This window comes from Medicago truncatula, chromosome 3 (assembly GCF_003473485.1).
Source record: "Medicago truncatula cultivar Jemalong A17 chromosome 3, MtrunA17r5.0-ANR, whole genome shotgun sequence".
Lineage (NCBI taxonomy): Eukaryota > Viridiplantae > Streptophyta > Magnoliopsida > Fabales > Fabaceae > Medicago > Medicago truncatula.
Genome location: NC_053044.1, coordinates 937963 through 951122, shown reverse-complemented (window position 1 = coordinate 951122; position 13160 = coordinate 937963). Strand labels below are relative to the sequence as shown.

The following is a 13160-nucleotide window of genomic DNA, read 5'->3' as shown; positions in this document are numbered from 1 at the left end:
CGGAGGAAGTAGTTCCTATAAATATATTCAGTTTTGTTTCTAGTCCTTATAAAAACAAATCACATTTTTTAGTTCCTACATAATTAAACAAATTTTAATTTAACAATAACTAAAAACACTAACGGAAAATTTGGTAGGGACTAAAAAGTGTGATTTATTTTTATAGGGATTAAAAACAAAACTGCAGATATTTATAGGGACCAAAATCTTAATTAACCCTTTATTATATAACTATACAAATCAAATAATGACAACAATTACAAACTATGCTCTTGAGGCAATTTTTGTTTTTGAATGAACAAAGTTATCATTAAAAAGTGAATAGTGATAGATAATTAGCAAATGCAGTAATTTGAATCGAGTAATAAAATAATTCGTTTTCTCAGGGACTGTTTTAATCTCTACTTAACAAATACATTAACACATAATTTTTAATTAAATCCTAATTCTGAACATAGAAAATCAAATCACAAATAATCATCATACAAACAAACAAATAATTGAAAATAACTACAATTTCTCAAATTTCACGTTCAACTAACCATTAAGTAACAATCATCCATTAAGTAATCAATAAAAAACATAAAAAGTGATATGCTCAAGTAACATTACACCGCATCTAAATCCTAAATATAAGACTAAGGTGATATCAAACTCTGAGCACACATTTCTCCAGCATAAACACACATGTATTTAAGACTTATAAGTGTCATCCCTTAGATCATAAACAATCAATTTATTTTCCCAATCTCGATACTCAATATTCAAGCAACACTTGACCATCCTTAAACATATGTAATGCATTGGTCAAGGTGCAAGACTTTTAAGAAACGGTGAACAATTTAATCGAAGACTCTTTGTTTCAATATTCATTCATATAACCCAAACATCATGACAAGAAATCATGCACAAGCATTCCCTCAACACACCTAAGAGACAAGACCCTGCATAATTCAATGAATATTGCTTAATTTTCCTCCTTAGGCCTAACTTCTATTCCTTCAAGAAAGAAATTTCCCTTCTTATTGCCACTCTCCAATTTCTCGACAACACTCATTTGGACTTCTTCTCCTTCAAGTCTTGAATTGAATAACTCTCCCATCTCAATCTCCAACCACCCATCGCTTCTCATGGTAGGGCGCTGCAATCCTATTACATTCGGGAATGGCCTCCATCTAGGACCGGGACATTTGCAAACGGTACGACGTTTGTAGGAGTGATTCCTCGAGCACGTTCTTTCTTTGTTAAGTGACGCGTTTGGATCCAAACAGACGGATTTAGTGCTACTATGGCCACCTACTACATCAATTGATAGGTCCATAGGTTCATTCTCAAATCCATAATCATCAATCATCTTGAACACAAGATAAGCCGCATACCAAGTATTTTGGGACAAGGAAAAAGTGTTAATTATTCCACGAATTTCAAGCGAGAACACAAGACAAAGCTTAACGACTTCAGGAAACCTGTAAATAATTGCAAAGACAAGAATTATGAAAAAATCTGAAAGTGATTCATACCATCACATATGGAGTATTATACAAGTGTAGATACGATAACAATGTAGGCTCATCAACTAAAGTTTGGAAGTTGTTAACCAAGCATATTGAGAAACTTCTCAATTAATAAGTTATATTGTTTGTTATCTATTAAGAAATTATCAGAGAGGGAACCCCATCACTAATATTGAGCTTTAGATTCATGTGTAAGTTAACTTTGAGCTGTTGATTATGTTATTGAAGCCATATTGGGGTTTACGTAATAGGAAAAAATAGTATCATTAACACAAGGAAGAAAAAAGAAAGAAAAAAAAAGCTAACCTGGAATCATTCATATGAATCCACTCTTTATCAATGAGTAGTTCATCATCACTATCATCATCACTGTCACCATCACCGCAATGAATGGTGAGAGATCTGGCAGCAAGCATGTAACATATTTTTCCACTTTTCCTATCCAATTTAAAGCTCTGAATTTCATATATTCAAAGGCTTATTAGCATTACGAAAACATCTTAAATCAATAAGCCTTAATAAAAGAGAAACTAGGGATTACAAAAAACAATAGTTTTTTGCACAACAATTGATTAAAAATTAATATTTACTAAAATAAACCCTAATATTTGAGAAATTGACAGTTATGAAAAAGAATACCTTTCGACCATGATCGATGATGATTGGGCTATCGGAGAGAGCGAGATAGAGGGCCTTTTTGGTGGGAGCGTTGGCAAGGGAAGGAGAATGTGAGATGATAGAGTTAATGAGACGGGAATCCAAAGGGAGAAAGTGGTTCCAAACAGCGTCGGAATCAGCGGCATAAAGGAAAGTCTTGGAAACAAGGGAGAGTCTGCAAACATCAACAGGAGTCGTACGAGACAGAATGGCTGAGATGCATCCTTCCGGAAATTCATCAAAACCTGCCTCCATTCTTCTGCTTTTTTCCGTTATTATCCTTCTTGCCATTCTTTTGATTTTTTTTTTTTTTACCTACGACGTGAAAATAGTTATAGTTTTAGGGTTAAATAGTGTCTTTTTATTCAACCTACCTATATTGCATCAGATTGATGGCAGAATGTGGAAGTGTCTTTTTAACTCTCCATTTCTCAATATACTACGTTTATTATTCATTAATGTGTTCATACTATAGTAGACTACATTCATCAATGGAATATGTTTGAGAAACTATTGTAAGTGTAAATTTGTTTTCTTCAAGCTTTTGTCGGGATTGTGCTAATATGGACACGGTAGGTGGCCTTTGAAATTAGGGTTTAACTCATTCTTACAAAACTGACTTATATGGCGAGGAGTGTCTCCTCTTAATCTTATCAAGAGTCTCATCCCATTCCTTTTACTTTATTTCAGATAAGCAGGGTTCTCATGATGAGGATAAGAAGAAGGAAGTTGTACGATTTATGTTACACGGTCATGTACTAGTATGAGATTTGGAATCTGTTATGTATTATGTACTCACCGGTAGTGATTTTGTGTTTAGTATACTCATTTATGTACTCTCCAATGGTACTTTATCAAATGTACGAGACGTGTATCGACCGTAATTTGTTCAGATAAACTTTTATTCTGTAAATTTTAATGTATCTAGTACTAATTATAATCCTCGACTCAATATTCTATAAAAGTTTAGTATGGACGTTACATTCGATTATTGTCATTTTTTGTGAGGAAATACATTGTAGACATAAAAATTAAGCTCCTAAATAAATTATTCATTCTTGATGATATTCTTTACACCTAAAAGTAATCCAGGTTGTTAGACGAAAATGGTAGCTAATATTTCATTTGGTGGTTAGTCGACACTGAGATAGCCGAATGAATGATCATTTGAGCAAGGGAAATCCGACTACAAGTGAGTCAAAAGAGTCTCATGAAGGCCGTGGAAGTGTTAGAACCAGTCAAAACCACATGGATATTATCATTTAACCTCAAGTTCCTTTTTTATAGCTAGAAGTAACTGATAATGGCTATACTATAGGAAGCATTATTAGAGATAGGATGTTGCTTAGACCTACTACCAGAAAAGGTGCAAAAATGCTGAGAACATGACCAAACATTGGTGCACCACGTACGTCCAACAACGGCCAGAATACACGTAGTACTCGCGAGTTTAGAAGGCCACCTATGAATTGGATCACCTTGCATACATATCATTTATCAACTACAATAGGATCACATGAGAATCTTGGAGAGTCAGAAAAATACAACTATCTTTCATTTCTACTTTTTTTATCACTAAAATTATAGATGCTAGGAAAATAGTTACCTATTTCCCATGCATACTTAATGCAAGTATACACTATCGCAACAAGTAATAAAGAGTAAGTAAAGTATTGATCTCATGAGGATTTTCGTGGATAAGCTCTAAGAATTTTCAAATGCCAAGTTTAATTATTTAAGATAAATAATTACAACAAACAAAGGTGATTTTTAAGATACTAAAATAATAAATTGTATAAGTAAAATAAAGCAAGTAAAAGTAATAAGAGATTCAAGTGAAAAGCGTGGTTGAGAACCAGGGTCAGTTATGATAAAATATTACTGCGATTAACAGAGTTGTAGCTGGATATAGTCATATGTGTCACTCAGAGCTATAGCCGATTCAAACCATCTTTAGTCTCTGAGATTTGTTCAGCACTATATCCTGGCCATAGCTACTATGTCTCACCCATAGAGCTATATCTTTAACCTCCAGCCTCATGGCTTATTTAATTGAGGAGTCTTGCTCTTCTTAGTGGCTTAATTCAGATCCTCGATACCATACGTCAAGGATACATCAAGGAATGTAATACTAAGCTATAACTTGATATAGCTCTGCTGATTCAACGCTATGGCCGCTTATTAACCTCTTAAGCTAATTGAGGTTTACCGAGTTATAGCTTTCTATAACCACTAGAGGTTTAGCTCATGGTGAGTTGAACAACAAAAAATGGAAAGATAAAAGATGGAAACATAATTGCATAAATCATTAGATAAGAATAGAATTTACAAAAGAGAAATTTCAATCCTTTGAGGATAGATGTGAGTTCTTTGCAGATCAACCTTACCAATTTACCCTAATGACTCTACAAATCTAAGTGAAATCCTTTATAAGTGCAAGATGATTGGATTACTCATGTGTTCTTTGCAGATCTCCCTTACCAATTTACCCTAATGACTCTACGAATCTAAGTGAAATCCATTAGAAGTGCAAGATCACTGGACTACTCATGTGTTGTGGGAGGAACCTGTATAAATTGCTTGTATCCTCTCTCTCTCTCTCTCTCCCTCCCTCCCTCCCTCCCTCCCTCTCTCTCTCTCTCTCATCTATGTGTTATGTTTATCTGATGCACTCAGAGTTAGACTCTAAACCCATCTGATTCTGACCAGTGTTAACTCTTAGAAAAAGAAACCAGAAAAGCCAACAATATTCAACCTCTCTTCCCTCTTCTTGTTTCTCACCTTCAAATTTAAATAAGTTTTTATTGCATAAGCTCTTATGTATAAGTTATTTTTATAATAAAAGAGAATGCAGTTAAATTGTTTCCACATAAGTTGTATAACTTGTAACTTGTAAGCTATTTTCTCAACTATCCTAAGAAGCTTAATGAATATGTCATAAACTAAAATTGTCTCAATATTTTATGTCATAAGGTAAGTTCAAATAAGTTGTAAATTAAAACGGGGACTGAAATTTAGGTTTAAAAGTTGAATAGTCATGATTGACTTCATGTCCAACTCTGTTATCATGCAGGTGATTGGCCAAACATCAAACCCCTGGTTTGGATCCATCAAGTGAAGGCGACGAAACTCTTGGCACACTATATTGATGTTTATAATATCAATAACAATGTGTAACATTGTTCAAAAAAATAACAATGTGTAACATGACATTTGTTAATACAATTTGTGCTTTCAATTGGAGTTTGTTCATTGAGATTACTCTCGGTAAAATTCAACACATGAATAATGACTACATTTGTTAGGTAGAAAATATAAAAAATGAAAAGTTTCAGAAAACGATAAACACTAGATTCCTACTCAAAATCGAACACAAAGTCAAACTAATTACAAACCACCAACATGGCTACCATAACATGATTTTCAATTGGATGGTCATTTTGAATGTAAACTATCCACCCCTTTTAAATTTTAATGTTGTTCACTTTAATTTAAATTTATGGTGAATATGTGCTACCATATTGGATGTGACGATGTTGAGTATTTCACTTTGTAAGTTTAAAATTTGAGCATTTTAAATTTCATTCTTTAACAATAATATGAATTGTTTTAAACAAAGAATCAATAAACTATGGTCTTGAACTCTTGATCTTGCAATATTCAATACAAGTTCAAAATGAGTTTTATTTAAACAAATAATGGGATGACAATTGAGAATTTAATTTCAATATAAAAATATTTTAAACTTTATTGATTATATTATGAGATCTACCAAGCTTCAACAACCGGATAATTATAAACGATAAAAGTCAAGACCAAAAACAATTATAGTGATAATAAAAATGTTTTAAAAACAAGGCTAAAATAAAAAAATGGATATCTTAAGGAAAGGGTAAATATTGGTAGACATCTCTTTCTTGTACCACTCTTGTACCACACCATGTGGCAGGGACATTTTTGTAAATTTACCTATTTTTTATTTTGTTTTTCTAATTCATTCAGAGACCATCCTCTCTCTCTCTCTCTCTCTCTCTCTCTCTCAAACTTCCCCCTTTCATCTCAAATCATCCGTCGACCGCCGCACTTCCATCTCTGGCAATCCTATTCGTTTTCCGGCGGTATCTTTGTTTTCTCCTATCCATAATCAAGAAGGAAAAGATCATTGCTTAAACATCCATAGCAAAGTAATAAAGGGTCGTCTTCCTTGATTGCTTTCTCAGCCACAACCTATGGCAAAGGTTGAATTACTCAGCAAAGAAAAATCCAAAGTATAGTTGTTTCTAAAAAGAAAATTCCTCAGAATTTGACGCGTGGGTGTATGTGTCTGGGAGAGGAGTCATGAAGGAAAGAGTATGAAATAACATGCCTTCACCCACATCTTTGTGCTACCGGTTTCTTGTTCCTGAACAATTCTAGCATTTGGATTGAAACTATGATTACACAGGTCAATTAGAGGGAGCACCATGGGAATATCAAAGTTTATCCCATTTGATTGCTTGTTACCATGTAACTTGAATGCTCTAGATGAAACTGCTGACATAGCCCATCCAAGAGATTTTTTTATATCCTTTTTTTTTGTTGATGATAGTGTTTTTTTTTTTTGTGTGGTGAAGAGGTGCCACTGCCGGTGAAGGAAGGAGGAACCACGGTCGGCGGAGGTGACGGCATGATATGAATTTTATTAGTTCCGGCGCCGGCACCGGTTTTTGGTTCAGTTGCCGGCGCCGGTTTTTGGTCAGTTGTGGACTGTGGTGGTGGTAAAAAGAGAGGGAGAAGAAAGAGAAGAGGAAAGGCAGTCAAGACAGAGAATTCATCTTTTATTATTTTAAGTTAAATTGTGTCAGATAAGAGGTGTATAAGGGTGGGATTGCCACATAAAGTGGTCTACCTATCACCACCCTAAGGAAAGGAGGAGGGACGAAAATTTGATTTAGACAAAACGAAGTAAAGGTTTTTTTTTAAAAAAAAGCTAAAATGGAATTTATTAAAATCGCAATAAATCTTAACCAGCACAAGGAGTGCTAGGCTAGGAGTCTTAAAGTAGAAACATACAAATGATAGATCATAGATGGGAGCCCCCAATTAATGGAAACCCCCCATACACCCGTGAATCAAAGAAAAAATTCAAAAAAAATTATAGGAAACGCCTCCTAACAAAGGGCTATCTCTGAAATCAATAAATAGAAACACCAAAACAAAGCTAACACCACGATCAATGAAAAAACATAAATAAAAGTTGTACCAAAATCTTTAAACATCGTCACAACTGCCATCAAAACAACTTCCACCACCCACATTCCGCTGCTCGCACACAACAACCAACAATCTTTAAAAAACAATCGGGAATAAAATCACAAACACCATCATTAACTCTCCCAAGCACCTTCAGTAAAACACACCTCACAAAGAACCGCAAAAACCACCACTAGCCACCACAAACACCACCATAAAAACGAAGTAAAGGTTAACTTACAAAGATGATCTAATTAGAGAATCAAAAATGTTAGATGACCGTTAATGATATAACCATAGAAATCAAAATAATGACAATAATAACAAACTATGGTCTCCAGAAGAAAAAAAAAATTGAAAGAGAAAAGTTATCATTAATAGGTGAAGATCACTTGTGCAAGATTTCCAACTACAATATTCAGTACATATTATGTCGACGAATTAACCCGATACTGAATCAGCCCAAACCACCACCACCACCCCCAATCACTTGTGAAAGTTTAATCAAAACATAAAAAAAAAAAAATCAACAATATTTATCATTGCCACTGACAAACAATCTGCAAGCAATGCAAATTGTCAAATCACTTTGAATCGAAAATAATACAAGAAATATCCAATTAACGATATTTATTACAAAACCATAAAATATGAATGTTCATATAGTACATCTAATCACGAAACATTTCAAAATAAACTATTATGGCTCTGTTCGGTAAAAATAGCGGATAGCTGATAAGCTAACTGAAGTGTTTGGTAAAAATAGCGGTTCAATTAGCTGATAAATGTAAAATGACATAAAGGGTATTCTTAATTCATAATAAAAATTATATCATTAATTTAAGTATTTGTAATTTTGTAAACTAATTTTTCTTTAAAAAAATACTTTAAATTTATTAATTTAATATATCCTATGTATTATAAATTAAATTAAATTTTATCTTATATTTATTATCATTTAAGTGTTCCCACTTTATACAAAAAAGAACATTTACCTCAAAAAAAAAAAAAAAAAAGTAGCACGAATAGAGTAATAATAATAACAGAGAATAAAGAAAATAACACTTACCTCAAAAAAAAAAAAAAACTAACACTAATAGAATAATAGTATTTTGTTTTGTAAAAAAAAAAACGAAGGTATGTATTTTTTCAAAAAAAAAAAAAAAAAGGCCAGATGATATATATACAAAAATTTGAATAAAGGGATAGTAGTCTTTATTACGTAGCTTATTATAAAAATTATAATTGATGAAAATACAATTTAAATGAAATAATAAGGGTAAAATTGGAAGAAAAAGTGAGAAGCTATAAGCTATAAGCTCAAACGCTACTTGGAATAGCTTCTGAAAAATAGCTTATAAGCTCGTGAAATAAGCTATAAGCTCATGGTGAAAAAGTGTTATCAAACAGAGCTTTTTTTGTCAAACAAACTTATAAGCTATAAGCTAAAAGCTAAAAGCTCTTTTTAGGGTTAACCAAACAGACCCTATGAAGTTTCAATAACAAATATGCACTACAGTTCCATATTGAAATGGTAAATTAGGACAACAAAATAAAATTAAAGAAAAAATATATTTCTCCAAGGAGAAAAGAATATCACAAGTTCATGTCGTCAAAAGTTAACTCCAACTGAGAAATCTCCGCTTCCTCATTCAAAAGCTTCACTTCCTCTTGATGTTTTAGTTGTTTAATCGGCTAGGATGGTCCCTACAACCAGCCAAATAAACATTAGAAGGCATAATCAAATTGCAAGAGATAATTCTTATACACTACAAGAAACATTATCTTTTGCTAGGGGTAAAATCCCTAAGAAAAGGACATAATCCCTGGGAAAATAGACGTTTGAGGCACTAAAATCAAATATTCTACATATTATAAGGACCAAATCCAATATGAATCAATTTTACAAGGACTAAAACAAAATACCAAGGACCAAAACCAAATTTTTTATATTTACGGGAACTAAAACCAAAAATATATTTTTACAGGGATTAAAATCAAAAAGGGACTATTTTCACATTAAGCCCTATAATTTATGTCATGTGCAGTTCCATCAATTATGGAAGTGAACTACCATTAGCTAACTTGAAGATTCCCATATGCAACAACAAACTCACGATAACAGACAACAACCAATCTACGTTGGTAAGACAAATTCCTCTGTGTATCAATTTTGCTTCTTCTTACTTTTGCGTCTTCCACCTCTTTGATGTAATGCTTATGTAGACATCACCTATAATTGGTTTTTAATTAATCTTTCCATTCTATTTTGATTTTGTTTATTTCATTTATATTTTGTACTCAAGGCTATGTGTTTGAGGTATAATGTTTGCACATGACATAAGGTTATTTTGTATTTAATTCCAACTATGGAAAGTATAGTAGGATAATAACTTTGTAGGTACAATCACTGTGTTCTATATAAGCTATATTAATTTAACTTAATTATAGGTCACTTTTATGCTTATTTTCTTTTCCTATTTTTAATTCATCAATATTCTTTTCTTATTGCAGACGAAGAAGAAAGAAACATTGTTGCAACAAAACTTAAGGTGGAGCTAATCTCAAGTGCAGCTTAATGTGTGTTTTATCTATCGTGACATTGTACATACCAATGTAAATGACATTGGTGTAGTAATATTGTATTAAAATTGTAGAAAAATTTCACAATTACTAGCGAAAGTAAAATAGGTTGAAGGAAATGAGAAATAATATCCAAAGTTAGAAGTATACTAAGAAAAGAAATGCAAATATAATGAGAATAAAATGCACCTCAAAGTTCAAAGGTATATTAATGTGTTACATGTTTGGCGAGGATAAGTAACCGTTGATAAAAATAAAGTATATCATTTGTATCTTGAAAACAATATTACTATAAAAAAATTATGTAACAATAATTAGACAACATTTATTTTTCTACACTAATATAACCCTTCATTTTTTATCTATCTCTTTTCTCCTATCGCATCACATATCTATCATATCTCTCTTCTTTTCTTTTCTTTCTCTCTCAAGGTGTAGGTGGAATATAGGTGTCTATAGATAATTTATCAAAAAACGTCATAGTCTTCATTTCTATAAGATCCATACGATGCACGGGTCGGCGGTCAAGTTGACTTTTTAATTTAAGATTGTAGACTGGTGAAACTATTGTCCCATTCCATTATCACATGAGAAAGGAAGAGTTATTGTTTGCCTCAAAAAAAAAAAATGAGAAGAGTTGTTGGATGACTACAAATGCCAACAATATAAGTTTTATACACTCAACACAAGTGGCGAGTTGATTATTAGAATAGAGAAAAATGAAGAAATAACTCAACAATAAAATATTTATTGAAATTCTATTATCATATATTATAATGTTAATTCTTTTGAGGAGGAATGCAATTTATTTAAGGCTAGTAAAATACAAGAAGTGTATCTATTTTATTCAATCTTGCCATTATCCATATCCTCCCTCTTAAGCCTCAATCGATCAACGATGTGGGGGAAGTTTAGTACAATCGTCTGGAACCCATCCAATCTGCTTTTTCTCGTTGTCAAAAATCATTATCTTATCTCTCATAGAGAGAGCTGTTGACACCAAAACAAAATGTTATTACAAATCAAAGTAATAATAATCAGTACAAATAAAAAGAGAAAGATTTCTTTACTACCTCCTATCACATTATCATCATCAAAGTCATTTTCCTTGCTATCTTCGAATAGCAAGCATATATTTCCTTTTCTCTGAAAATTAAGGATATATAGCTAGCATGTTAGTATATAATTACTTAATTAGAGGATCATAAAATCAAAGGTAGCTTCACAAAAAGGTGCTCACCGAGAGGGTTATATAATGTTCAACTTGTAATTCAAACTTCACATTGTTGTTTGTGATGCTCAATATTATAGGCTTCAAATAATCTTTGCTCACTTGGTCTATAGACTGAAATATCTTACCCGTCCAACAAATTAGATCGTCTTCCTCAGCTTTTTTAAACGTTCCTTTATTATTCAATTCTGTGTTTATCTAAAATATCAATTAATATTTGATCAACAACCACTATGAACTGAAAACGTTATAGTTATTTAATTTCTATGATTTTTGCTCACAAGATCGAGAAGAACTTTATAGTCTTTAGAATTGAGGTATGAAAGGGTGGTTCCACTATCAAACAAAAGGCTAAGAACCCTAATAGGAGTATGAATTCCATTGTAAAGCAGATCCGCTTGTCCTGCATAATAGTGTCCTTCCTCAACCTTATGTCTACATAAACAAACAAATTAAATAATTAAGGTTATGCATAGTATATGTATGTATGAGTGGCAACATCTATATATTAAATCATTTACTAACTTTGAGGGAATTATGATAGGTGTCCAACTAATCTGCGTAAGAGGTTTGGGAATGAATTTATCTCCAAAGAATAAGTACCCTCCTCTCTTTTTTATGCAATGACCTACCACATTTTGAATCAAACCTTGAGATTTAAGCTGGGACAATATGCTGGCCTTACCATACCCAAGCCCAAGGATCCCTTCTGGGAATGGGATCTGTTGTTTTTCATCAGTATCCTTCAATTTATTTGTACACCTGTGATATTAATTTTAACACATAAACATAAAATATTATCAAATCAAAATAGTTAATTTAAAACTAGCTACATAATCTTTGGTGCGAGTAACTCACCCGAATGCCAGTGCAGTGGACCGTAAAGCGGCATCAGAGCTTTCAATGGGAATACTGTCTTCTATTAGGTATCCCTCAACGTGAAGATTGTCTACATATTCTTCTTGAAACTCACATAGCACTGACTCATTTTTATTTTTTTTCTGGACTGCATCACACAAGGGCGTCCCATATTTCACAAATTTGTTTTTGTCAGGTTTATAAAGTTTATCCTTAGGCTGCAAAATTAACAAACAAAGATAAGCATATAGTACTAATTAATTAATTATTAGAATGTAAATATGTCAAACATGATTAATTATTACCATAGTGCAACCTTGGCATTGATAATCACACTGAACCCAAGTGAGTTCACTACCCGTGTCAATATCAAGGTTAAAGGACTGTACGGGATTGTTGCCAAATTTGAAGGACACCGTGTAATCCCTGCAATGCATGCATCATAATAAGAATAAGTTGATATATATAAGTTTTGGAATAAAAGTTGAGGAAGAAATATAAGTGGCATTGATGGCATACCCAAGTGACCTTTCTTTAAGCGGAAGAACAGTAGAAGAAAGAAGGTTATAAAATGATGATAATTCTGTGGAATTGGCATCCAAGGATGATAAGGAATGTGATGGGGAAATTATAGAAATAAGTAGCAAAAGGAGGAGTGTAGCTAGTGGAATATTTCCCTTCATATCCATCTTCACAATGTTTTTAGAAATCAAATGAAATCGTGTAATGTGGAAAAACACATGAGGATGGCTTATGCTTATATAGGGAAATTTAACTTAAGAGTAATGTATATAATATTAACTATAATAAGATTAAATAAATAAAAAAATAGTATTTCTTAATTAAGAACAGAAAATGACAATCTATTTCATACAAAAATATAACTTTTTTTTTTACTGATAGAGTTAAATTTAACCGAATGAATCAATTATGTATGTTTTTGTTACAATTTGGATCGAAAAAATTTAAATACCTATGGTATGGTTTGAATGACTTTAAAAAAAATATCTGATTCAATTTTATGTAGTTGAAATTTTTTCATAAAGACACTAAAATCATATGTTTGTTCTAACAATTTTAGGAAT

The 13160-nt window shown here is 32.2% G+C and overlaps 2 protein-coding genes across 2 annotated transcripts; both read right to left on the bottom strand.

Annotated features, from left to right (window-relative positions):
* Positions 1-566: 566 nt before the first annotated feature.
* On the bottom strand, positions 567-2470 carry LOC25488488 (putative F-box protein PP2-B12). The gene is made up of 3 exons (XM_024777833.2): positions 2154-2470; positions 1821-1969; positions 567-1466 (listed from the first exon to the last, which is right to left on the bottom strand). Exons 1-3 carry the CDS (start codon positions 2460-2462, stop codon positions 968-970), a joined length of 957 nt encoding a protein of 318 aa, XP_024633601.2. The 5' UTR covers positions 2463-2470; the 3' UTR covers positions 567-967.
* An 8248-nt stretch (positions 2471-10718) lies between these two features.
* LOC25488487 (aspartic proteinase Asp1) lies at positions 10719-12816 on the bottom strand. The gene is made up of 8 exons (XM_013603345.3): positions 12595-12816; positions 12381-12501; positions 12076-12293; positions 11743-11979; positions 11499-11652; positions 11227-11415; positions 11060-11132; positions 10719-10976 (listed from the first exon to the last, which is right to left on the bottom strand). The coding sequence occupies exons 1-8, from the start codon at positions 12762-12764 to the stop codon at positions 10879-10881; spliced, it is 1260 nt and encodes a 419-aa protein (XP_013458799.1). The 5' UTR covers positions 12765-12816; the 3' UTR covers positions 10719-10878.
* Between the last annotated feature and the right edge of the window lie 344 nt (positions 12817-13160).

Excerpts from the sequence above, each read along its gene's own strand:
- LOC25488488 (XM_024777833.2), bottom strand. The coding sequence starts at position 2,462 with ATGGCAAGAAGGATAATAACGGAAAAAAGCAGAAGAATGGAGGCAGGT. Across the intron at positions 1,970-2,153 it reads TCATCGATCATGGTCGAAAG|AGCTTTAAATTGGATAGGAA; the intron begins GTATTCTTTTTC and ends TATGAAATTCAG. Across the intron at positions 1,467-1,820 it reads ATTCATATGAATGATTCCAG|GTTTCCTGAAGTCGTTAAGC; the intron begins GTTAGCTTTTTT and ends AATTATTTACAG.
- LOC25488487 (XM_013603345.3), bottom strand. The coding sequence starts at position 12,764 with ATGGATATGAAGGGAAATATTCCACTAGCTACACTCCTCCTTTTGCTA. Across the intron at positions 12,294-12,380 it reads AATGCCAAGGTTGCACTATG|CCTAAGGATAAACTTTATAA; the intron begins GTAATAATTAAT and ends TTAATTTTGCAG. Across the intron at positions 11,133-11,226 it reads AACATTATATAACCCTCTCG|AGAAAAGGAAATATATGCTT; the intron begins GTGAGCACCTTT and ends CTTAATTTTCAG.